The sequence below is a fragment of the Tachysurus fulvidraco genome, chromosome 17 (assembly GCF_022655615.1).
Source record: "Tachysurus fulvidraco isolate hzauxx_2018 chromosome 17, HZAU_PFXX_2.0, whole genome shotgun sequence".
Lineage (NCBI taxonomy): Eukaryota > Metazoa > Chordata > Actinopteri > Siluriformes > Bagridae > Tachysurus > Tachysurus fulvidraco.
The window spans coordinates 22,826,282-22,853,424 of NC_062534.1; the positions used below are offsets into that span (position 1 = coordinate 22,826,282).

Here is a 27,143-nt window from a genome sequence, read left to right on the forward strand (position 1 = left end):
TGTCATCTACACACACACACACACACACACACACACACACACACACACACACACACACACACACACCTAGGTACATCGTGCAGCATGTGAAGCCCTTTCCTGGAGATATTACACTGGGGAGGTTTGCTGTGGTCTGTGAAAAGTTACAATTACTGGTTCTGCTGATGTCATGTGGGCACATTAACGACTGGGCGAGTAACAGAAATAAATCATGATCAGCGATGTTCAACTCCACGTTAATGAGAAATCCACTCTAGAATATTGAGTGCACCAAATAGTGAGTGTGCCAGAGACCCTGCTGTGCTAGTTCATGATCTTTGAGGTTGTAGATATGAAGCGAGGGCTAATTTTCACTGGGATCTCCATTGCATTATGGGTAACATGAGAAACCGTTGTCATTAAAGTAGAAGAGGTAACAAAGGTTTTGTATTTGCTGTGGTGAATGATTTCAGAGCTACAGTAGCATCTCTCGTATGGATTAACATGTTCTCATTAGTTACCACTACTAATGGATTGAAATTCAAATGTGTTGCCTGCATGTCAATGTAGGGAAGTTGGTTTTAGTCATGGATTAAACCAGGCAGATTAGAATGAATGGATTTACTGGATTAGGCAGGATTGTGTAAAACGAATAGTCATCGATGAAGATTCTGGACCTCCACTGAGATGAGGCTGACTCTATGAGAATCCTGAGACATCTACCAGCTCCAGTTGGACTCTATGATACCAAGAGGAGATCTGAACTCCATGTGATCTTTACACCAATTCAACACTCGTTTGACTGTATATTTGTAATCACACCCCCAGTTCCACCCATATGAGGATGGGTTCCCCTTTGAGTCCGGTTCCTCTCAAGGTGTCTTCATTACCAATTTAAGGGAGTTTTTCCTCCACTGCTCATCGGGGATACATACATACATACATACATACATACATACATACATACATACATACATACATACATACACACTGTGAACTATATATATCTTAATTTTTTTTACTATATTAATTCTTTGTATTTCTCCTTATGTTTACCTTCTGTTCTATGTTTATGTTCTGTAAAGCTGCTCTGAGACAAAGCCCATTGTAAAAAGCGCTAAACAAATAAACCTGAATTGAACTGAATTGAATCATTAACAAAGTTATCTAGAGTTTAAAACTAGCAAAACTCCTTAAACAGACCAACCACTGCTAATCACCGCTAGCCATTCAGCAGAAAACTCTTTAGTCTCCACAGAAATGAATACTGAACAGTTTCATGGAGGTATTTAGGTGCATTCTTTTTGAATGATGTCTCCACTCACTCGGTCGTAGACAGTACGTGGTTGGAAATGACAGGCGTGTGTGTGGGAAACCTGGCAGACTCTGTGTTCCACACTGACTCCACCAACTGTTTATTTCTTGCCTCTGCCTACGTAGTGCTTAAAGCACTTTCTCTCCAGTCCGTGAACAAGGAGCAGCCGGTCTTTCTCTTTATGTAAAAAAAAAAACAAGATTAAATTATCCAGTGATAACCTCATTTCAATTCCATTTCCTGTTTGATGCATTTTAAGTATCGGTCTGATCAGTGATTCAGATCGGAATGTTGAAGGTTAAACCTAAAATGAATGAATTCATTCAGTGATTTTTTTGTATGATCGTTGAACGTCCACCTCATGTCTCACTCCTCAGTGGTGTTAATATGAAGCTCATATGAAAGTAGACACTCAGGAGTTTAAGAATTTGTAGAGTTTTATAAGTATTTTTGTTTTTCTCTATAATACTAGGAGTGATAGATTGGGATGTGGTAGTGTACCAGTTGGAAGGTTGCAAGTTCAAATCCCATGTTCACCAAGCTGAGCCCCTGAGCAAAGCCCTTAACCCTCAGATGCTCAGTTATATAAAATGTAAGTTGCTCTGGATAAGGGCATCTAATTATAAATCATTCATTCATTTATTCATTCATTTTCTACCGCTTATCCGAACTTCTCGGGTCACGGGGAGCCTGTGTCTATCTCAGGCATCATCGGGCATCGAGGCAGGATACACCCTGGACGGAGTGCCAACCCATCGCAGGGCACACACACACTCTCATTCACTCACACACTACGGACAATTTTCCAGAGATGCCAATCAACCTACCATGCATGTCTTTGGACCGGGGGAGGAAACCGGAGTACCCGGAGGAAACCCCCGAGGCACGGGGAGAACATGCAAACTCCACACACACAAGGCGGAGGCAGGAATCGATCCCCAACCCTGGAGGTGTGAGGCTAACATGCTAACCACTAAGCCACCACTAAATATTCTGAAAAAAAGTTTTTTTTTAGATGATCTAAATAAGTGTGTGCTAAAAAGCAGCTCAGAATTTTCTTCAACACTAAAATTCAGTGTAAGATTATCAACAGAGGGAAAAACACATGTCTAAAACACCCTGAAAGAACAACATAGTCCTGACTCATTTAGATCAGACTCACAGACACGACATCAGACGTTTGTTTATTCTGATAGAAAACGTCCCATAAGTGCATTTCAGTTGTAAGTCCATTTCATTGTTTTGGTAAAAACGGTTAAAGTCTTCATTCATGGTGGCTTTAATTCAGTTTGGCAAAATGGAACACTACGTTTTTTGTTGTTGTTGTTGTTTTTTTTTGTTTGTTTGTGTCTTTAAGTAGATAGATATATGCGTTCATACTCTGAGACTGGTCACTGACACTAAATCACGGCTGTCACGGCGTACGTACTGTATAGTGAGCGCCATCCAGGCCCGAGCTTGAGTGATCTTACAGTATAATGAGGCCAAATAATGGGGATGTTTAAAATAGACCCAAAGGGAAAAAAAACCCCAGCAATGTTGCCTAAAGGATGGGAGAAAAGCTTCATAAGTAAACACGGACGCTTAGCTGAATAAACACTTTCTATATGTGCCAGGAAGCTCCGCCTCAGCGTAAGAAGAAAGGGCACGAATTGAAATGAAAGTTTATGATGAACTGTTTGTTCTAGCAGTCTGCCTTAGGAGCGAGACCGACGAGGGGGTGTGTGGGATTCACTTTCATGTCTCGAGCTGAAAGAGATGGAAGTGCATTATTTGAGGGTAGCGCAGGACCTTTGATATCTGAGACGCACACGAACGCAGTGAAAGGATCAGGCCTGCGATTCAAGGCGGTACGAATCGGTGCTACGATGGCTGATTCAATCCAGCTATTGTTCAGGGGGAAAAGTGTTTAATGCCTAGGTGTTGATTCAGTGTGTTTATTATAGATGAAAGCTTTGATTTTTAAACCTTGCTTTAACACACACACATGCACACAAATGCACACACAGCTGTGTTTGGAATGTTACGTACGGAATGACATTTGAACTCTTGCCTCCGAGACCCGCATGAAGAATTTCCATGAACGTAAACAGACCAGAAATGGACGACATTTAAAGAATAAAGCACAACGATAAAGCTGGGGCGTGCCGTTAGGGGAAAACAATCCACAACAGCACGGTGTGATGATTGATTATCGATTATTTTCAAAGAACATCAAAAAAAAAAAATCACATCGTCCGTTCGTTCTTTCTTTTTACACAAGAGCAATTTATTTTCCTTCCAATTAAAGGACAAGTCAAATCGACCCGTTTATAATTATCTTTCTCCTTTTTCTCTCTTCAAGTTAATAAGTCGGATCATTCCGTCTGGTCACGTGACCAACAGACCGGAAAGCTGAAAATACTGAGACTGAAGACTCCTTCTATAACTAATGAATATTACAAACCAATAAATCACTCTGCGTTTTTTTTTTTAATAAGAGAATCACCTTTTGTAATTCTGTTTATTGTTAGTCTGTGGAGTGTTTACACAAAGCAGTGTTGGAAAAATATAAAAAATCTGTTTCAAAATTTTATTTATATTTATCCCTAATGACCAAACCTGAGGAAAACCCCCTGAGTCTCAGAAGAGAACCCATCCTCACCTGGGTGACACCAAACAGTGGGATTAGAAATAATGTAAATCATTTCGTCTCCTGCTTTTTTTTTTTTTTCAGATGAGATTTTAACATCCACCAACGTGATCGAGAAACATCGTCCGTCAGTCTTTCTGTTAAACTTGTTAGGTCAAATTTCTGCTGGTTGATTAACGGGCGAGGGCGCGCGGGCGCGCGTGCGCGCGCCGCGCGCGAGCGCGCGCGCGCGCGCGCGAGCGAGAGCGCCCAGGGCGCGCGCAAAAAGCGGGCGGGCGGGCGGGCGGGCGGGCGGGCGCGAGCAAACACGGAGGGCGGGAGGGGCGGGAGCGCACAACGAGCGGGAGGGAGGGCGGGCGGGAGGGAGCGAAAACGAGGGAGGGCGAGAACAAAGCGGGCGGGCGGGAGGGCGGGCGGGCGGAGGGCGGGCGAGACACGAGGGAGCGAGCAAGCGAGGGCGGAGCTGGGAGGGCGAGATCGAGCGACACGAGAGTGCGGTGCGGGCGGGAGCTCGAGCGCAAACGCGGCGGGCGGGAGCGAACAACACGTGAGTGCTTTGCGGATCTCTCTCGCTCTCGCACGTCGCTTTAGCGTTATATCTCTTTTCTTTCTTTCTTTCTTTCTTTCTTTCATGCTCTCTCTCACACACTCTTTCTTTCTTTCATTCTCTCTCTCTCTCTCTCTCTCTCTCTCTCTCTCTCTCGCGCACGCTCTCTCTCACACACTCTTTCTTTCTTTCATTCTCTCTCTCTCTCTCTAGCACTCTTTCTCACACACTCTTTCATTCTCTCTCTCTCTTTCTTTCTTTCTTTCTTTCTTTCTTTCTTTCAACAAAGAAACATTTTCTTTGTTGTTTTTTATTGCAGTCTGCTGGTAAACCTCACACACAGAGTGTTACAGAAGCGTATAGAAAGCAGGAGGTCATGTTTCTCACCTCTACCTGAGCGTCTCATAGAGTAGACGAGAGAAGTTTGAGATGTTCAGGCGTGAGCTGGAGTTTGAACAAATGCTTCATGATTTCTTTTTCCTTTCTCACTGATGTAGAAAGTGTCACACCCGTCTAACTGCAAAATCCCATTTACTGTAAAGGTCAGGATCATCTCCTCACTTCTTCTTCAGTGACTCACAGGGCGTGCATGTGTGTGTGTGTGTGTGTGTGTGTGTATTCATATCCTTTCAGCTGTGTTTATTGTGTTATTAGAGCTCCACGTTATTAGTAAAACAGTAGTCTGTTTTGTCGGCCCACCAGCTGTGAAGGAGACGTTGAGATCTTAAGCTCCTGCTTCAGCCTGGAAACAGATGTGCAGTGTGTAACACCTTACACACACACAGACTCTCACACACAGCTGGACACTGTGCTTTCCCCCTAGGTCACGTCTGATTCAGTAACACCCGCTGTTCATGTTAATTATAGTAAACTCCCAGATCGGCCTGCAGTTAAAGCCGAAACACTGTTATTATACTTCTTGCACTCTTTAACAGGGCGGCGCTCTGTGAGATGATACAGTGAGCTTCGATCTGGATGGTTATTTACACTTAAATTGGATATCATCATCAACAACATGATCATTATCTCTAGATTTTGGGTGATGTATAAAAATAAATATTATAATATCCTGTATAGGGGCAGCACGGAGTGGTTTAGTGGTTAGGGGTTCGATTCCCGCCTCCGCCTTGTGTGTGTGGAGTTTGCATGTTCTCCCCGTGCCTCTGGGGTTTCCTCCGGGTACTCCGGTTTCCTCCCCTGGTCCAAAGACATGCATGGTAGGTTGATTGGCATCTCTGGAAAATTGTCCGTAGTGTGTGTGAGTGAATGAGTGTGTGTGTGTGTGTGCCCTGTGATGGGTTGGCACTCCATCCAGGGTGTATCCTGACTCGATGCCCGATGACGCCTGAGATAGGCAAAGGCTCCCTGTGACCTGAGAAGTTCGGATAAGCGGTAGAAATGAATGAATGAATGAATGAATGAATATCCTGTATAAGAAAAATAATCAGTTTAATCAGCCCACACTCACACACAAAGGCCCGCCCTAAACATGTGTGTCCGGTAACATAGAATAAAACCCAAGCATTCCATAGTCAGATCACGCCATTGTCCTTCCTGCTTGGGATGATGTGATGATGTGAGCACTCCAACTTTCACACTAGGACGAGAGACTGCTTGCTTCACTAATCGCTCAGAGCATAAACTGCCTAGACATGCTAAGACAATAAACTCTCCCTAAACTACCAAACTCTAACCAGTTAATTTAAAGATTAACATTAAAGCAGACTTTTTTTTATCAGGGTCAAATCCTAAGTGAAAGAGACGAGTAATGAAATTCCTGCCACAGGTTTCATCAGCGAGTGTGAGATGTCACTTGTGGGTGTATATGCGAGACTCCCTTCGGGCTATTTTGCAATAATGAGTCGAATTCAGACTTTTATATATTTCTTTTTTTTTTTGCACCGAAGAGATAAAGAGACAGGTTTCCTTTCCAAATAAAGCATATGCTTCATCTGTGTCCTTCTTTGCTTGAAGTAAAATTTGTTGTGTTGTACTAAATGCCAACAGCAAATAATATCATAGACACAGATGGTGTTTTTCACCTTGGAAAGCAATTTAGTTTTGGAGGCATTAAATCTCAAATTGACTCGAAAATGAACTACATTCAGGAAAAAAAAAGTAAGCAAGATTTGTTGATAAACCCTGGTGGCATTTATTCACCTGAGCTGAGCTGGGTTTGTACAGATGAATAGGTTAGCGGCCAGCAGCCGTGATCAAATGCTTCTGATCGCAGGGGGAAAACTATAAAATCTATTTTATTAAGAAATTTTTTAAATCTTTAGCATTTACAACTTGTCGACAAGGGGGGCACGGTGACTTAGGGGTTAGCACGTTTGCCTCACACCTCCAGGGTCGGGGTTCAATTCCTGTCTCTGCCTTGTGTATGTGGAGTTTGCATGTTCTCCCCGTGCCTCGGGGGTTTCATCCGGGTACTCCGTTTTCCTCCCCCGGTCCAAAGACATGCATGGTAGGTTGATTGGCATCTCTGGAATATTGTCCGTAGTGAGTGAGTGTGTGAGTGAATGAGAGTGTGTGTGTGTGCCCTGTGATGGGTTGGCACTCCGTCCAGGGTGTATCCTGCCTCGATGCCCGATGACGCCTGAGATAGGCACAGGCTCCCCGTGACCCGAGACGTTCGGATAAGCGGTAGAAAATGAATGAATGAGCTACAATAGGTTTAGAGATTTTTGTCCAATAATTATTTTGAAAAAATGATACAAATAAATTAAATCAAAGAAATTGTTTAAAAATAATTTTCTTAAAGCTGCTATAGGTTTAAAGATTTTTGTCCAATAATTTTTTTTAAATATATATATTTTATTACGAAATTGTTCAAAACATTTTTAAGAGCTACTATAGGTTCTGAGATTTTTGTTTAGTAAATTTTTCAAGAAAAAAAAAAATTATATATATATACAATTGAGAATCTCAAGCCCTGTAGCTAGTCTGAGGTCCAGTAAACTGCCTTCAGCTAAATAATTTACATGCATGTGATTGTCTGTAACACTGCTACAGACACTCGGGTCAGGTTTTTTCCCCACAAACATGCATATGTTTAGCTCCACTGCTGTATTTTTTTTCCAACTACCAGTCAGTGTACAACCCTCTGCTCAGAAAATTGCAAGATGATGTAATCGTTTCAAAATATCGCTATCATATGGTCAGGTCGTCCATTTGTATTGGGGTCACAGGATTAGTGTCGGTGTGAATGGACAGTTATTACAGTTTTGGGAAACATTGGAGTGGCTGCAGGCTTCTGTAGAAATCATCCTGCACTTGTGCTCGTGGACGAAGCGTGAAGCTTCTGGATCACTGTGCTGGAGTTAAGAGGGAGTCGGATGGATCAGTGGAGACCGAGAACCGGAGGAAGAGACGGATCTGGGAGGAGAAAGAAGGAGGGAAGATGAGAGAGACTTTAAACGGGAGGTGGGTGAGGGAGGGATCAACATTAAGAATGGACTGAGCTTGTGAGCAGGTTGCAACATTCATAGGAACAGTGGATGAGTGAGACGAATGTTCTAGAGGATTTCCGGACATTTTTTTTTTTTAAAGTCAAACTGGTAAGATTTATGACTTTTTTATAATCTGAAATTTTACATTTAGTCATGCTCTGCAATGATGTGAAGACACAGCTGTGCGTGTGTGTGTGTGTGTGTGTGTGTGTTGGGTTTTCACTCTTAACGCCTGATGAAGTTTTAATTAGTGCTTTGAAGAGCGTAGATGTATTTCATGAATGATAATATCCTGTGGTAGTTGCTGAAAAATTGCGTGTGTGTGTGCGTTCGTGTGTGTGTGTGTGTGTGTGTGTGTGTGTGTGTGTGTGAGTGCAGCTCCAACGGAGTTAAACATTAACGTCTGAGCCGTGCCAGCTGTAACCTGGTGTTAATGGGATCATTCAGACATAAAGCAGACCCTAACTCTGCTTTTAATACATTTACGGATTCAAACTAGATTTATAAACAAATATCTATTACAAAAAAAAAACGGAGCAAACAAAAATACGGCTTCCAAAAAAAAAAGGAATTAAAATCATTTTTTTCTCTCTAACTAGCACACGAGTGCTGTTTAAGTGGTGAACTGGTCATCTGGCACCGTCACCCCTCCCCTCGCCCTCCTCCAGACAGCACTGACCGTCTCTCTCTCACTTCCTTTTGACCTGATAAATGTCTTTCAGGTTCACATGACCATAGTAGAATCAACCGCTCATCTCCTGGGATGTCTCCAAAGCCCCGGGGCGCTTTGGCCTGGAGGATCATGTTCCTGCACCTGAATCCGATAGCAGAAAGACGAGGACGAGTCAGGCTAGAGGGGGAGGCACGAGATAGGGACAATCCAGGCAAGCTGATGTTTAGTGTAGATCACTGGCGAAGAAAACCTAATGGCTTGTTCGTTGATGGACGGTTTACTTATCAATGCAGGTGGTTAACCATAGGGTAGCTCCGTATGACAACATCATGACACTCGGAGACATTTCTACGATACAGGATATGCATCACAGAAACTATTTTTTAATGTCTAGCTGAAAAGGAGATGCGTTGAAGGAAATATTTAGTAGAATCTTTTAACAACAGATCAGATATTTTTGCTTTTTTTATTTAGAGAAGTTTAGCACAATACTTGTTAGCTGGTTGTAACATGACATAATTTGTCACAATATAGCACCGACCGTTTTAGCGACACACACTGTTTTATTAGAATAGTGTTTTTTTTATTAGGTAAAATATATATATACCTCAGAACAGCGTGTAATTTATCACATCAGTGATATCATATCATCAAATTGCCCGGCCCTTGCTGACCATCAGCTCCGAGAGTATCTGCTTAATGTTATTGCAGCCAGTGAGTCATGAGGTGTTTGAGTTGTGCCAGATGGTTTTGAGGATATGAGACAACAGCCACAGATAATCGGGGCACTCTAAACCGAATACCGCTCTCCAGCTTGAAATAAAGCTTGCAGAAATGTTATCTAAATGCAATTATTTCCTGATTACTACAGTTTGAATGCTGTTCAAAGCGAAAGTGTGGTGGTGGGTGGAGAGAGCGATGATTTAGTTCCAGTTTAAGGCACCAGAAGCATATATAGGTTACATCATCCAAGCATTCACAGATACACTCTGTAATGCTTCTATTCAGTCGTCTGTCTCAAGCTGATTAAAGGAGCCGTGTTATCATCCTCAAGCTAGGTGCAGTGAGCAGGATAGCAAACAGTTGCATGTACATGTTTATTCCGTTTTCTAGGTAATGCTTATTTGACTCAACAAGCCATGTCAATGCATGAAGTTCCTACACGACTGATTTACATAGTCCGAAGATGTTTGGTACCTTGTATCTTATTCCACCTGCAACTGGCAGATTGGGGCTGTGGTGGCGGCAATATGTCTTAAACTGGCACGTCCCAACTCCTCTTTGCTGGGTTGATACCCTCAGTTTGTCCTTGTAGTACAGTATGTTCTGTTTCCTGGGACCTTTAATCATCAGAGGTCATTAAAGTCCCTTTTATAGGTATAAAGATGCTTACTAAAGGTAAGGGCTTGTCACGTGGTTGGCACCAAGTCAGAGGTGATTTGAAAATGAATTAAGAGCAGCATGACAGGCTGAAGCCATGTGACCTTGTTTAGATAGGCACCCACACTTGAGACCTTCCCTACCTTATTAGTCATGAACCTCTGCATCATCTATGGCCTCTAAGAGTTGGAGAGTTGGTCTCTCTCAGCTTGGAATTTCTTAGGTGCAGTTGTATCACCTTAACAAAGTGTCTTTTTATTTCAGGTAAGGTTTTAAAGTTTAAAAACGCAGATCTGTTATTTTTATCTTAGACTGCCACGTGAATATACAGTGTTTATGTTCATATAGTCTTTTCCACGCTGAAATGACCAAATCCAGACATTCTTGTGGCATTCAGGACAGCTGGAACCAGAACTAGCACAGCCTAAATGTTAGCATAAGATAGAGTTCGGTTGTCTCATTCATTCCTTTTGAGCTACACCACCACACTGAGGTTTTTGAGGCTTTTTAAACGTATGCCTTAACTTCTGCTTGTGGTTCTGATGTCATGGCTGACTTAGACTCTTGCTTCTTTAGTAAAGATTCCCCAGCCATTTTTAATGTTGTTTCTACATGCCCCCGGTGTTAATAATACCTTAACTGAAAAGGCTTGAATCTTTAGAACGATCAGATTACTAAAGCAGACTTAATGTACACAAAGCCTGCTTTGTTTGGTGATAATGCTCTTCAGAGCCATGGGGGCAATAGTGACGGGGTAGGGTGAGATGGGGTGTTGAATAGGGTCTGAAAATGTGGCACTGGGGGAGAAGTGCACTGTTGTCAAAAGGAGTAGAAGAACCCTACCCCCTTCCCTTTCTCCAGGCTCATATGCCTCAGAATCCACACCAAACATTCTTGTGGCCAGATTAAAAAGACGGTTTGTATCCAAGGATTGTGGAAAATAAGCCATACGCATCTAGGGCCATGAGAAATATGAAGGATATACATAAAAAAATATGCGCCATCCATCCTGATAAAGAAAGCACACTTGACAAATTATTCCCAGCAAGCTAGCCAACATGCTGGTGATCGTCAAACCATGGAGACCAACAATCATCTAACATTCTTAAATCCAACACTTTGTCTGATATCTTGGCTGTTATGTCTAATCCAAGGGATTTTCTTGCCAGGTGTCGGAATCAACCACCGGTGTGTTTTTTTCAGCATCACTTTTCCTACAGGCGGGATTTTGTCAGACCTAATATACTGTAGTGTTGGATATTCACAACGGGTCCTGCACATTTTGTAGGACCATCAAAGGCATACGAGGTAACATGAAACTATTCATTGACTGGTCTTTTGTAAGAGTGCTGTCAGAATGCAGGTCAGATGGGGAATGACCTTGGAGCACAGCATGGGGTTGAGAAGGAGAGCGGCCATAGGAAAGCCATCACGAGGGGGGTTGTTTAGGAGTTCTAGCACTTTTGAGACCATGAAGAGTTCCATGATGAGCTGTTTTCAGGATCGTATGACTGTTTGCTCACGTTCTATCTGCTTATTAGAGCAGATGGGGGCTGAATTACTGCAGAAATTTCACACTAAATATGAATATAGCACCTGGTTGTTTTTTCTTTCCTCCTGGAAGGCAACGACTGCTCAGAGTGTTCTCTCACATCCCTCAAGCTCAGATGGTGCGGTGTTGAGACTCAGAGCAGACCACAGTGCCCTCACTGAACCCTGTTAGCATGTTCAGCACTTGTGCAGATTGAAGAGCTTTTATATCTGAAGAGCATTCACAGATATATATATATATATATATTTTTTTTAATTAATTGATTTTTTTTTTTTTTTGAAAGGTCGTTTGAGGTCTGAGAGATTTTCGTTCCTCTAAGGCAGCTGGAATGCAGAATGGAGAGTAAGTATTGGGAGAACATTGAGCTGACTGTAGACTTGTCTTGACATCAGTTTGACATGTCATGCCCTGGAGGCTTGTCAGAAGAAGTGCTTGGTGATGTTGTGCTTCCCTCAGCAGCTCATTAGAGTCATGCTGGTTGTGGATGAGGACACCATGCTGCAGTTACAGGGTAGCGTAGTTCTGTTATATCAGTTTTGTATAGTAATATATATTGGTTAAGTGTTTGTACGTGATTTTAATATTCATTCATTCATTCATTCATTCATTCATTTTCTACCGCTTATCTGAACTTCTCCGGGAACGGGGAGGATGTGCCTATCTCAACCCATCACAGGGCACACACACACTCTCATTCACTCACACACACACACACACTCACACACTACGGACAATTCTCCAGAGATTGATTTAAATAGGATTTTGTTTATTCTCTTGACAGACACCAAAGTGACCTACAGTATAAACTGATCTGAGTAATTGAAGATTAAAGTGTGACTTTCCCTTTACTGCATGTTGTAATGCTGTTAGTGTGACATGTTTTTGTTTTCACTTCCTGGTATTTTCTCCTCCACTTTTTTTTGTCATCGATTAGTTTCGCTACTTTGTTCCAGAGATGGAGGACTCGAGTCATATGACTTGACTCGAGTCAGACTTAAGTGGCAAATTTGAGACTTGAGACTTGCTTGACGAATATTAAAAAAAGACTCGACTTGACTTGACATTCATGACTCGAGACTTGACTCGGACTTGAGTTAAATGACTCCGAGATGGGGGACTCGACTTGACTCGAGTCAGACTTAAGTGGCAAATTTGAGACTTGAAACTTGCTTGACAAATATTAAAAAAAGACTCGACTTGACTTTGACTTGACATTCATGACTCGAGACATGACTCGGACTTGAGTTAAATGACTCCGAGATGGGGGACTCGACTTGACTCGAGTCAGACTTAAGTGGCAAATTTGAGACTTGCTTGACAAATATTAAAAAATGACTCGACTTGACTTTGACTTGACATTCATGACTCAAGACATGACTCGGACTTGAGTTAAATGACTCCAAGATGGGGGACTCGACTTGACCTGAGTCAGACTTAAGTGGCAAATTTGAGACTTGAGACTTGCTTGACAAATATTAAAAAAGACTCGACTTGACTTTAACTTGACATTCATGACTCGAGACTTGACTCGGACTTGAGTTAAATGACTCAGAGATGGGGGACTCGACTTAAGTGACAAATTTGAGACTTGAGACTTACTTGTGACTTGCACATGTGTGACTTACTCCCACCTCTGCTTTGTTCATATGTTTTGTTTTAGCCTTTGAATAACCATTTAAACCAGTACACTCGCCTTTCATTTTGCCAGCGGAAAGTTAAATCAACTTATGGGACTTTTTCATTCGGAATGTACAAATGGATGGTTTTACCGCCTCAGGTCTAACTAAATAGAAGAAGGAATACGCTCATCTCAGCAGTCTTATTCACTTTTGCTGTATTGTTTGACTTTATAATACACGACTGTTGAACAGGGACTGAAACGTTCTGTAAAACTGCTTACCATAGTACATAAATCGTGTATAAGAGGGCGCACTTAACATAAAGGAAAAAAACTATTCATATGGTTACATCAGCAAACCATATTCAGGGTTATGTCAGGTACAGTATGTGTCTCTGTGGTCTCTCTGTGAGATAAAACGTTGCGTGTCATTCTACGTCACAAACAAGTATCCAAAAAAAGAGAAGCCGATCCCGTACATGATATTACTGCTTAGTGCACAGCAGACACTCATGACTTGGCGAGCCCGCAGGAAGTGCTAAGGACAATGGATGCTAATTAGAGGCAGTAGTGAGGAGGCTCTTGACGTGGCCTTCTCGAATCAAGCCCGAGGGAATGAGCTCGTGGTGGAGTGAAGAGGGTTGGGGTGGTGGGATCCATGGAGAGGATGACCTGGCCATGGTCTGTGGGTGAGGCATGGGGGAGGAGAAAACCACTGAGGAATGTGTCCCCCAACACACAAACACACACACACTCTCTCTCTCTCTATCTCTCTCTCTCTATCTTTCTCTCTCTCTCTCTCTCTCTCTCTCGCTCTCTCACCCCTCTCTCCCTCTCTCTCTCTTTCTTTTTATTTCTCATCACTCCTACACATCCACAAATGGAAAAAAGTTAGTAGACAGTGGTAGTGGGGAAGAGGGGGGAGTGGCTCGTTGAGAGAAGAAGAGAGATAGAGTAGAGAAGAGAAGAGAGAGGAGAGAGAGAGGGAGAGAGAGAGAGAGAGAGAGAGAGAGAGAAAAAAGGGAGGGAAAGAGAGAGAGAGAGAGAGAAGGAAAAAAGAGAGAGGGAGGGAGAGAAGGAGATAGAGAGAGAGGGAGGGAGAGAGAGAGAAAGAGAGAGGGAGGAAGAGAGAGAGAGAAGGAGAGAGAGGGAGGGAGGGAGAGAGAGGGAGAGAACAAGAGAGAGAAAGAAGAGAGACATCAAAGAGAGTAGAGAGCGAGAGGTAGCTATAGCAAACACCAATCTCCCCATCTCCCCATCTCCCTCTCTCTCTCCCTCTCTCTCTCTCTCTCTCTCTCTCTCTCTCTCTCTCTCTCTATCTCTCGCTCTTTCTTTTTATTTCTCATCACTCCTACACATCCACAAATGGAAAAAAAAAGTTAGTAGACAGTGGTAGTGGGGAAGTGGTAGCTCAGTGCTTAAGTTGTTGTACGATCGATTGGAAGTTTGTGAGTTCAAATGCCAATTCCCTATTTGAATTCCCAATCAATGACTAAACTCAAATCCATAGTATTGTCTACACGTACAATATATGATGTCATTTCTAAATTACATCGGATACATAGCCGATCCAGTGACACCGTAACCAAGGCGTGACTCAACAAGTTGAGCTATGCGCTGTAAAACATTCCCATCAGGACGCTTACATGCTTTCATCTTCCTGCACAAGAACCGTCATGTCTGTCAACGTCACATGTTTACATCACGAACAAAAAATGTCAGATCTGATAAAGATTCTGGTATGAGCTTTCTTAGCAACACTTTGAAGAATGTCGCATGAGCAAAAAAAAACTGTACTTTAAAAAGACTATATTCAATTTTGTTTGTATTTTGAATGTTTCATGTATTGTTTTACTTCATAGACATCTCCTATCTAAAGATCTCTCCAACCTGTTGTCCATCAGGTTTAGAATGCTGACGACCTGATGGATGCCACGAAAGATCTGAGCCCACCAAGAGCACTTACCCAAGGTCTCCATCACGCTACTCCTTCTACCTATAAATTCAGTGACAAGTAGATCCCTAATCCCTCTGAGTGACCCTTGTTTCTGGAAAGTATGCCTGGATGGAGGGCCCAGTGTCATCTGGTGCTGCTCAACCTGCTGTCCTGTGGCCTGGAGATATGTGTAGCAGCTGGCATCACCTATGTGCCACCACTGTTACTGGAGGCTGGCATAGAAGAGAAGTTCATGACCATGGTGCTAGGTAAGAGTTCTTCTATGTATACAAATCGATACAAGTAAAATATTTTTACGTATTTTAAACAAGTTTTTTAGTGACTAGATAGGTACACTTTAAATGAAGTAATTTTTTTTCTAAGTGTAATGCTTGATGGAAACCAGTAGAACTTTTCTAATCATGTACAATATTTTTTGACATGTTTTGGTGTGACCTCTGGTTTTTGGTTTCCAGCACAAACAGTAAATCTGTTAGGGGGGGGCACGGTGGCTTAGTGGTTAGCACGTTCGACTCACACCTCCAGGGTTGTGGGTTCGATTCCCGCCTCCGCCTTGTGTGTGTGGAGTTTGCATGTTCTCGCCGTGCCTCGGGGGTTTCCTCCGGGTACTAAGGTTTCCTCCCCCGGTCCAAAGACATGCATGGTAGGTTGATTGGCATCTCTGGAAAATTGTCCATAGTGTGTGAGTGTGTGAGTGAATGAGAGTGTGTGTGTGTGTGTGTGTGTGTCCTGCGATGGGTTGGCACTCCGTCCAGGGTGTATCCTGCCTCAATGCCCGATGACGCCTGAGATAGGCACAGTCTCCCCGTGACCCGATAAGATTGGATAAGCGGTAGAAAATGAATGAATGAATGAATGAGTAAATCTGTGAGGCTCTCGGTTGCTTTAGCAGCACTTGCCAGCTCTAAAAGGATGATCCAGACTCATTTTAGATCTTATTGAGGCCGGATTTGAACATGCCTGCCATTATCAGCTTGAACAAAAACCTCCCAGATGCTGCTGTAGGCTGAAAGGCTGGTCACTGAGCTGTAATGAGGGCTCTGTGGATGGACATGAGCTTCCTCTCTGCTGCACTTCATCTCAGTTCCAGTGATTTAAGCTCTGGAGATTCCACATCAGTGCATTTTAAGAACTGGTACAGTACATCCTTAAACCGTGTAATATAATGAACACATTTATTACTTTATATATTTGCTTTTTATTCATTAATGTACTTATTAATGTAACCAGCAAATTAACTGATTAGATTTTGGAGTTGAATCAAACAAAGCTTCCAGAAATGTGAAATATCCAAAATAGTTGTTCTTTAGTAGCTTCCTTCTTATCAAGAGGAGTTCACTAAACTGTTCTGCCTGTCCTTCGTACTTCGTGTCGAGTTCATAGACCAGATTTGGATATTATTCTGCCAGTTATACAAGAACTTTGAGAGACATAAAAAGAAAATTTTAATCAAATTTAATCCTGATATCCAGATTTGCCAACATTGCTTATTAGCAAGCAAAGAGAATAAAGTAGACAACAAGGTGGATCTATTTTCCAGATGTGCTTTAAACAAAAATTTGCTGGGAGCACTACTTGATATTAATTAAGCAGCTCCTCAGCCAAAGAGACCTTAGTCCCATCTTCTCATTTTCTACTAGCTCACAAGACCAAGGTTTAAGAATAGAAACATGATATTTCACCTGAAGTGACAGGAAGTTCATCTTTCTTGTTAAGCATCCTTTTTAGCATTAGCAAAAGTGCAGAGTCTTCCGTGTTGTTGTGTCGACGAGTTCATTCATTTTCTACCGCTTATCCGAACTTCTCGGGTCACGGGGAGCCTGTGCCGATCTCAGGCGTCATCGGGCATCGAGGCAGGATACACCCTGGACGGAGTGCCAACCCATCGCAGGGCACACACACACTCTCATTCACTCACGCAATCACACACTACGGACAATTTTCCAGAGATGCCAATCAACCTACCGTGCATGTCTTTGGACCGGGAGAGGAAACCGGAGTACCCGGAGGAAACCCCCGAGGCACCGGGAGAACATGTAAACTCCACACACACAAGGCGGAGGCGGGAATCGAACCCCCAACCCTGGAGGTGTGAGGCGAACGTTCTAACCACAAAGCCACCGTCTCGCCCCTTGTCGACGAGTTAGAAATTGTAAATGCTAAAGGAAGTAGTAGATTTTGTTATAAGCATATGATGGATCTGAGCCATTGTTTTTCAAAATTTGTTGTTCAGAAACAAGAGTATAAGATGCCTGATGCCTTCTTCTGTCCATGTGGAGAAGTTTAGCTTTCATTATAATGTGCACATGACCTTGAACCCACATGGGTCACTTGGAGAGGACTGGAGAAGCGATGTATAGTGAGAAGATGTACAGTGTGCACTGCTTTTCCTCTTCAACAGCTGCAAAGCAAGAGAAAAAGAGCCTTTGTGTGCAGTCCCATCCATCCTGGCAAGCACTGTGTATTCGCTAAACTCACAAAGGCGAAAGAATGCAAAACTTTCCTGAATAAACAAAGTGTCTATAAACACTATATAAAGTTAACAAAATTACAAATCTTTCCTCATCAAGCTCCAAAGCACTCACTATTTTTGGCATCGCTAAGCAGTTTGGAGGTGTTTTTTAAGTCGTCTTTGTGATTTCTTTTCTATCCTTATACACTGGTGTGTCGGTGCCTCACAGCTGGTGTCTTTCTGCTGAAAAATAATGGCTCCTGCCCCCTTCTGGGGTTTTGTGTAAGCATCTTACTAAAGCTGCTGAGCATTTGTGTGTCTGAAACACTGCAGTATTGTTTTATATTGTGTGTGTGTATGTGTGTGTGTTTATACTAGCGTTTCGATTTTCATGAGAAAGCTCCAAACACTTTTGTGAGAAATACGTGAGCACCCCATTGACATTCACTGATATTTAAATGCCAGCTGAACTGCGTGTAAGTGTTCAGTTTGAGAAGGTTGTGTTTTCAAACTCGACCTCAAATGACTTTTTGCTGACTTTGGCAGTCACTTAAAGCTGCAGTAAGCAATATTAGCAATTCTAGCTAACGTCTGCCAGACATAGGAATCTGTTCCCTTTCTTCAAACCGCTCCCTTTAAACCAGAGCACTTTCCTGCTTAGACAGGGATTTTTACAGATAAGAAAAAAGCACAAATAAGTAACTAAGCATCGAATCCACTGAAACTATGAAACTACGCTGTTAGATAAAATACAAGAGCTACATTTTGAGCATCTGTGAACTCATGTAAACTCAAGACGCTGGTTAATATTTTCTTATTTTCGGGTGATTGAACCATGATTTTGTCTGGCTTCCCATGGAAATGTGTGCAACAGGTAACTTAGTAGTAAGTGTGAAACAGTGACAAATTCATTCATTCATTCACTCATTTTCTACCGCTTATCCGAACTTCTCGGGTCACGGGGAGCCTGTGCCTATCTCAGGCGTCATCGGGCATCGAGGCAGGATACACCCTGGACGGAGTGCCAACCCATCGCAGGGCACACACACTCTCTCATTCACTCACACACTCACACACTACGGACAAAGAAACCCCCAAGGCACAGGGAGAACATGCAAACTCCACACACACAGTGACAAATTAGTTGGGAATTAATGGGGGCTTTAAATTGTCCTCATGATTTATTCGTCTACTACCACAACAATCTGCCATCAGTTAAAGAATGACACTGATATTTTATCCATTTATAGTTAAGTGCTGTGAATAAATTGCTTCCTGTTAACACTTTCTGTATAGCAGCTATAAACAGTCATTCCATCAACATCATCATCATCATCATCATCATGAGCATTTCCTTGTCGTGAAGTCAATAAGACAAACACTACTGCCAGAAATGCATTCATTTAAATCTGAATTGAACCCTGACATTCTGCTCTTATAGAGAATTAAACATCTGCTGACCAATCGTTACTGATCATTGATGAGCACTTTGATATGTGAGAAGATTTCAAAACGTTGCACAGTGAATGAGAACCCAAATTCTCATAACCTTTTAAACTCTCAGAACTATGTTGAAACAGAAGCCAGATACACACGGTCTTACAGCGCTCGATGACGGATATCCTTTGATAAATTTCTTTAAGGCCAGCGCGTTCCCTCGGCTATCCGTTTCCACCGCTTCCATAGTGATACCCTGCTGCAGGAATAGCATGCTTTGTCAAGTCCTGCTTTAACACCTTCAGATCAGACGTGCATTATTGCTTTGTTTGCGGTGTGTTATTTCAAACCTTTTATATCCCTGAACAGTATAAAACTTTCTGGTTCTGTTCCAGGTTTCTTTTCCTTTTATCGTTCTTTATTTTGGGCCAAAATGTCTTTCATAAGATACTATCAAGCAACTGCCCACACATCTCAGTGACCCAAGTTTCAGTTACCCAAGCCACAGCAGAAACAAATGACCCTTTAGGTTTTAAAATAATAATGACTTTATTGCCATGGGTACCCTTGCCTCATCACTGAGCAGGAAGTCTTCTGGATCATACAGTATTTCCACAGTGAACTTAATATCTTCCTGAACATCTCCTCAACTCATCATCTGCTGCTACTGCAGCTAGAAATAGCCCCTGAGAATTTGGCTGTGAATTCTGGCTTAGTCATCTGTCCTTAATTAGAAAGGAGGTAGAGAGCAGAGGTTTGGGGGGAGAAGAGCTGATCTTGAAACTCCTGATGCTTATAGAGGTTTCAGCTGCGAAATGCTGAGTCAGTGATTAACTTCGTCATTAAGAAGCACAGTGTGTACCTGTTTAAAATTTCCCATTTTAGGTACAGTTTCTCCTTAAAATTTCCCATTTTAGGTACAGTTTGTCCCACAGCTTGTGTCTTTCCTTTGTCCTTGCCGGAATCTATTTTTACCTTATGCATCTCGGGCCTTCAGAAACTTTCAAATACAATGATACCTCGAGATATGAGTGCTTTGACATCCGAATTTTTTGAGATACGAGCTGTGATTCGACCAAATTTTTGCCTTGAGATACGAGCAAATTTTTGAGATACGGACATCCGAGCCGCCGCCGCGTCAAAACAAAGATCCCCATCAACCACGTGTGCTCTGTTTCACCCACCTCAGCTTCCCACGTCTCACTTGGTTAAATCCGCCTTTCCACTGCACACGACAAATGACGGCCGATAAACCGGAAGTCGTTCGTTTCCCATGAAGAGTCGCAAAGGCGCTGCGTGAGGTGCCGACCATCTGCGGATTCGTTTTGAGCGTCGGATCTGTTAAAAAATTTGAACATGTGCGACTACACCTTCAATTGATTTAAATGGGGAAAATTGCGTTGAGATACGAGCAAATTGAGATACGAGCAAAGTCACGAAAGGAATTAAACTCGTATCTCAAGGTATTACTGTACACTATAAAATGAATACAATATAAGTGACGGTTAATTTCTCTGCAGGTATTGGTCCAGTTCTGGGACTCATCTTCATCCCTCTAATCGGTTCAGCCAGTGACCGCTGTAGCAGTAGCTATGGACGCAGACGTCCCTTCATCTGGCTGCTTTCTCTGGGTGTGCTCGTGGCCATGCTCATCATCCCTCACGCTGACGTCCTGGCTGCCCACCTCAGCTGGGGTGGCAGTCCCGATCCTAACCAGCCACTCCAGGTGGGTCTGCTAATCTTGGGCGTGGTGCTGCTGGACTTCTGTGGCCAGGTGTGCTTCACGCCACTGGAGGCACTACTCTCAGACCTGTACGGTGGACGTGAGGAGTGTGCCCGTGCCTTTGCTACATTCTCCTTTATGACGAGTCTGGGCTCGTGCATAGGGTATCTCCTGTCTTTGCTCGACTGGAGCTCTGGTCCACTTGCCCAATACCTGGGTGGCCAAGCTAAGGGACTCTTCACTTTCCTTATTCTCATCTTCGTCTTCTGCGTGCTGGTCACCATGAAGGCATCAGAGGAGAAAGAGGATTCCGAGACCTGGGCTGGATGCCTCTCTATGTGCTATATGCCCCGGAGACGCTTTAAGATCTGCCTTCCAAGGGCAGGTTCTTTGATATGTGTACTCAGGACCTGCTGGTCAGTTACACCTGCAATCTTCAGAAGCTACTGCCATGTGCCATATGTCATGAGGCGCCTCTGCGCTGCCCAGCTAAGCAGCTGGATGGCCATTGTGAGCTTCATGCTTTTCTACACAGATTTTGTCGGAGAGGGACTTTACAAAGGAGTGCCAAGTGCTGCACCGGGCACAGTTCCTAGGCAGCAATATGATGAAGGTGAGACAATGCTTCTTTTTTTATCAGTTTGTATGTATTTTTAATAGTTTAATGAACTAAAATAATAAAAAAAATTTTTTTAAATAACCCACCAAAGAGAGTCGATAAATAACCTGCTGGTGAAGAATAAGGCACTGTATCACACACATGTAACTGTTAACTTGTATTATGAGAAAAAACAGTCTGTTCTTGCTAACCACTGAACTGGGAGGTAAAGATAAGGGATGAATGGGGTGAAAAAGATTTAAAAAAAAAAGCTTATTTGTATGCCAGGGCTACTAAACAGAAATGTCCTGGCTCTTCTGATGAAAATTCACAGCCCTGTGTCTCACTCGGCCGTCTGTTTTCTGTCAGAAGTGGTCTGCTTTGTGTTTTTCACCCCCTCAAGTAATCATTTTTTCCCCTGGTAATGAGTTTGTTTTGCTGGTGTTGATGCTGTGTTGCTTCCTTTCTCATGGCCAGCATGTCTGGCTGTTCTGTGTGAACTAGAGTTAACCTTCACCCACAATCAGTGGCCGTGCCGTGAGTCACCCAAACATACAGATGGACGCACGGTCATGCTTTGCTGCCCTGCTTCAAAGAATCAGCAGTTCACACACCTTGAGCTTAAGCTTTCCTGGGTTGCATAAGATCCTAAACGGTCGTTCTTCAACACAACATACTGTACTAACAGACTTGGTACACACCCAAGAACAAAAAATTGAGTCTCCTGAGTTTGTCTATCAATAGCAACAGCAAACTATAGCCAATTTACTTGTTTATTTCTGAGCACTGCTCCTAGACTGGTCTTTGGGTAGACGATCACAAAACAGCACAGCTTCAGACATGTTTGGCCTGCTGGACTGTGTTTAAGCTCTGAATTTGTGGTGTGTGAAGACAGTTTACAATTTGTACTTTACAACCCAGTGCCTTTTCAAACATGTGCTATTGAAGATTTAAGGTTGGCTTTGTCTCTAATGTCTTGGCAAAGCTAACTGAACTCTCACCATCTTTAAAAAGACAGCCTTTTAGAGACATTTAGAGTCTGGAGACAAGTTAAGCCTGGATATACAATGACTTTTTTTTTTTCGTTTATGGTGCCTGTTGTTTTGCATATTTTGACTAAAAAAATGATTTAATTCTATAATAGTTTGTTTAGTGCCAGCTCAGTTTTCAGTGTTTATTTGAATTATTTGCAATGAGAAACCATTCATTCATTCATTTTCTACCGCTTATCCGAACTTCTCGGGTCACGGGGAGCCTGGCATCATCGGGCATCGAGGCAGGATACACCCTGGACGGAGTGCTAACCCATCGCAGGGCACACACACACACTCTAATTCACTCACACACTCACACACTACGGACAATTTTCCAGAGATGCCAATCAACCTACCATGCATGTCTTTGGACCGGGGGAGGAAACCGGAGTACCCGGAGGAAACCCCCGAGGCACGGGGAGAACATGCAAACTCCACACACACAAGGCGGAGGCGGGAATCGAACCCCCATCCCTGGAGGTGTGAGGCGAACGTACTAACCACTAAGCCATTGTGACCCCAATGAGAAACCAAACCAAATATAAAACCAACCGATTACCAATCACTAAGTATCATTTAAAATCAATGTTAGAATGTTTCTCTGATTCAGACTCAGCAAATGAACAAATGTTTATAAAAGCAATATACGCTAAATTATATGCCTATTGATAATTTACACAAAAAAAAACAGTTTCTTGTTTAGATGTTAATTCTAATCTGTGAATAGTTTGTGCTGTAACTCCACCTATTTAGGATACTTTTGCTTGTCAAACTACAGGATTATAAGTGTTCATATACTGTATATGATCTTCCAGTATAAAGATTTAGTGTCTGTTTCTCCAGGCATCCGTATGGGCAGTCTGGGGCTGTTCCTGCAGTGTGCTACCTCAACTTTTTTCTCACTAATCATGAACCGGCTGGTGTGTACGTTCGGATCCAGGAAGGTCTTCCTGTTCAGCATGGTATCATTTACCCTCTCGGCAGTCGTCATCTGCATGTCCAAGAGTGTGATGTTGGTCACAGGGATGTCAGCCCTTACTGGCTTTGCCTTTGCCACCTTACAGACTCTGCCATACACACTCACCTGCCACTATCACCAAGATAAGGAGGTAGGCTTTAAACTCTGCTAAAAGGAATAAGTCACTTTAGTCCATTCATAAATGTTCACATAGCTATGAGGTTTTACCTCAAGATGAGGAAATACAAAGATTTCTGGGTGATCCTCCAGACCAAGTGCTGTCGATCAACAGAGCAGGATGTGGCGGTGGTGGCTCAAGTGGTAAAGGCTCTGGTTTGTTGATCGTAAGAACAGGGAACTACTAGCACGAGCCCCAGCACTACTAAGCTGCCAACCCCAAACTGCCTACAATAGCAGAAAGTCATGTGATGTGGCAATAGCGTCAACAAAGAATAAGAATCAGCCAAGTGATGTAAGGAGCACAAATCCATTGTCCCATCCAGTTTAGCACGACGGTGTCAAATGTGTATACAAAATCGTCTTACTGTAGCTTCCATGAGCATCATCGGTCATTTTTTTGGCTATAGTTTATCTAGATTTGCAGATTATCACACTCGAGGTTTCAGGAACATGGAGGTTTGATTTCATTGATTTCATTTAAGCATCTTTCTGAAGTCTAGTTAACAGATTTAAAATGGATTAAAATGTTTAGTCCACAACTGGTATACCCCACGTACAGTATGTGTTATATTCGTTTTAAAATCCCATTGCTAAGACCAGTATAGTAAAAAGCTTCCATTAAACATCATTGAATGGTTCTTTAGTTTGTTCCTCTGGGACACTTCACACTTAACTGCTACCTGCTCAAAGTCTTTACTCTCAGAGATAACTCAAAGTATTTCTTGAGGTTATTTCGTTAAGATTGTACTCATATATTTAGCTTGATACTAGAATGCATATTGTAATAAAAATAATCCGTTGTGGTCCCTCTGATTTCCCACAGGTGTATATGCCAACCAACAAAACCAAAAAAACACACACAAACAGGACGTACATCCCCAACGAAACCACACGCCTCGCTCTGACCGAAGACGCGAGCGATCCGAATCATAACGGCCACACCCACTACGACCAAGACGATGTGGAATTTTACGCTCCTCAGCAGGGTCAGAATGGTACGCACCTCGATCACAGATCAGATGATTATGACAAACGTGGCGTGGGCTTGGATTTTGCCATCCTTGATAGCACCTTCTTGCTCTCTCAGGTCTTCCCTTCTCTGTTCATGGGCATGATCGTCCAGTTCACACAATCCGTCACTGCCTACATTGCTTCTTCTGCTATTTTCGGTGCAATCAGTGTATATTTTGCTACACGTGTCATCTTCGAACAGAAGGATCTTGAACACTTGTAGAAAACTACATATTTGAGACCAGGTGCCTTTTAAGGCTTCTCTCCAGAAAGGTAAACAGCTTCTGGTGACACAGATTTAGACTGCAAGCTACTAGAACACCAAAAAAAAAAGAAAAACTGCAATAAATCTGTAGTCATTCAGCATGATGACCTGCTGTTCTTTCTCAAGTCTGCTCACACAATAACATCCTGCCTGTCTCAACATCCTTCCTGTCAGTCATTCTCACCACTTGCTAGCCCAGACCAGGAAACCAAGTATTCTAAGTTCATACGTTAATATTTAAAGTTAATTAATGTTAATATTTCTTTTTACATTTTTTTCCCCTTTGCACTAACGGCATGTCTTATCATCACAGTCATCATTGTGATGAAAAGCCTCTATGGCTTTACATCACTGTGAGCATGACTTCACACTCACTGCTCAGGCTTTTTGTTCACTTCTGTCTCACACCCAAAAAAAAATAAAAAATAAAATAAAAACACAACTCGGACCAACAATCGCATCAGAGAGATGCGATGTGTGACGCAATGCCTTTATGTTATGTAAAGATTTGGAAAAATAACTATTTTGCTGTATATATTTTTGTACATTAATAATATATAGATACACAATTGTATTTATATCCCTATGGGAATTTTTGGATGCAACATGCTTGCCGAGGTCATCTGTATTTATGTTCCGTTGATGGCGTCACGGGAACATTATGTAGTTCATGGAAGACTTTTTGTCTACGTGTTTGGTAACCAGCACTAACAGTCAAATTAAGGCAGAAGCTAAAAAAAAAAAAAGACAATCTAGATTATTTTTGTACAGGGATTATACTACCTACATGATACTGTAGAAACATTTTGTGCCACAAATCTTCATTTTTTTATCATCATCCTTATCATCATCATCATCATGAATATGATTCTATAGCAGGGAATTCCGAATTGGAATTATGTTGGGACATGAATTTATAAAAAAAGATAGTGTGTGGATGAAAGTGTATGACCGCAAGTGAGTGTGTGTGTGTGCGTGTGTGCGTGTGTGTGTGTGTGTGTGTGTGTGTGTGCTGTGTCAAGAGTGTATGTGTGAGAGCATATGTGTAAGAGTCTCTCAGGACAGACCTGTGTGCATTCTGTCTACTGGTATATTGTATCTAGTAAAAAGTTTGTTGAGTGTATTTACATTAAACAGCCATAAATTATTTAAAATAAATGATTCTTGAGTTACATTTTAATTTATTACGTCTGCTGTTAGCAATTATATGTCAAATTCATTCGATAATTAAATACACTCATGGATTTAAAATATGACTCATTTTGCAGCCTGTTACGGTTTGGTTGCATTGTTGTCGTTGTTGTTGATGTTTTTTTTTTTTTATATTATCTAATACACTGCCAGTCAAATGTTTGTGCACCCCTTCTTACTCGTTGCCACTTTCATACAGTAACAATGAAAAGATTAGGACCGGTCAAATAAACACAAAATTTCATACGGACCTAAAAAAAAACTGATTGTAAAAAAGTGATTGTGATGGAGCTTTAAAAACACTCAGTGTCTTCTAAAGAAGATTTAGGAGAAGCTTCACCCAGGAGATTCCTGAATACTCAGAGCTCTTCACTGCTTCTACATGAAAACTTTTTGTTTGGGTAAAAAAAGGATTCGATTCAGCCGAGTGTCTAGACGTTTGACTGGTAGAGTACTGTACATCGTATGCTTCTACACTTACTGTCATTGACTAGAACAGAACGAAATCCCTTTAAGAACATTCATCCTTTCTATTGATTTTGATGAACTTTAATATTGTATAAATTGCCTTTGAGAAACATTTAAAGAACATCCTGTCCTTTCGGTTAGAATGACTCGACTTTAAAGTGCCTAAACTTATGTATTAGGTGTATGGAAAATGAGCCTGTTGTTGCTTTTGTGTCTTTGTTGTGTGAGTCAGGAATTTCTGGAAGACGAGTTTGCTTTACATCGAAGTAAAAAAAATAGATTCTGTTTATTTCTGTGAATATGTCTTCATCCTGACTCAGAGTTGTGTGTACAGTGGAGCTTATAGACTGAAGCTCACGGTATAAATCGGGTTATGTCTTTCCCCCAAACCACAAATCAGTGCTTACTTTTCAAAATGTTACTGGATTTGTGCTTCATGGAGTTTCTCGGCAATGTGCAGCTTTATTAACTCAATCCCAGTTCCTGATATGTGTCTATTCAGGTGAGGATTTTATAACCACTATATTTGCCCAACAGACGTCTTTGGATTTTGCATCACATTTTAATAGTTGAAGTTCATTATATTAAAATATATTGTAACAAATCTCACCTCAGATGTCTGTTTATTTTTGTCGGCTATTCGTAGCTATTTAGTTAAACCTTCGCTGAGTGAAATAGGTAAGGAAGCACCAAGGAGGGTGTAATGATACGGAAAAATAAA

At 42.1% G+C, this 27,143-nt stretch overlaps 1 protein-coding gene across 4 annotated transcripts in view; it reads left to right on the forward strand.

The window, feature by feature from the left end:
• Nucleotides 1-27,031, forward strand: part of LOC113635936 (solute carrier family 45 member 3) — a 31,554-nt gene extending 4,523 nt beyond the window's left edge. The window contains exons 2-6 of one of the 4 annotated variants that reach the window (XM_027135712.2): nt 11,814-11,872; nt 15,053-15,353; nt 20,515-21,330; nt 23,193-23,458; nt 24,311-27,031. In XM_027135712.2, coding sequence (XP_026991513.1) covers nt 15,206-15,353; nt 20,515-21,330; nt 23,193-23,458; nt 24,311-24,721 — 1,641 coding nt within the window. In that variant the 5' untranslated portion in view covers nt 11,814-11,872; nt 15,053-15,205 and the 3' untranslated portion in view covers nt 24,722-27,031. Of the gene's footprint in view, nt 1-7,928; nt 8,034-11,813; nt 11,873-15,010; nt 15,354-20,514; nt 21,331-23,192; nt 23,459-24,310 lie in introns of those variants that run through there. The other 3 variants (XM_047802237.1, XM_027135713.2, XM_027135711.2) reach the window with 3 other exon arrangements.
• Nucleotides 27,032-27,143: the final 112 nt, after the last annotated feature.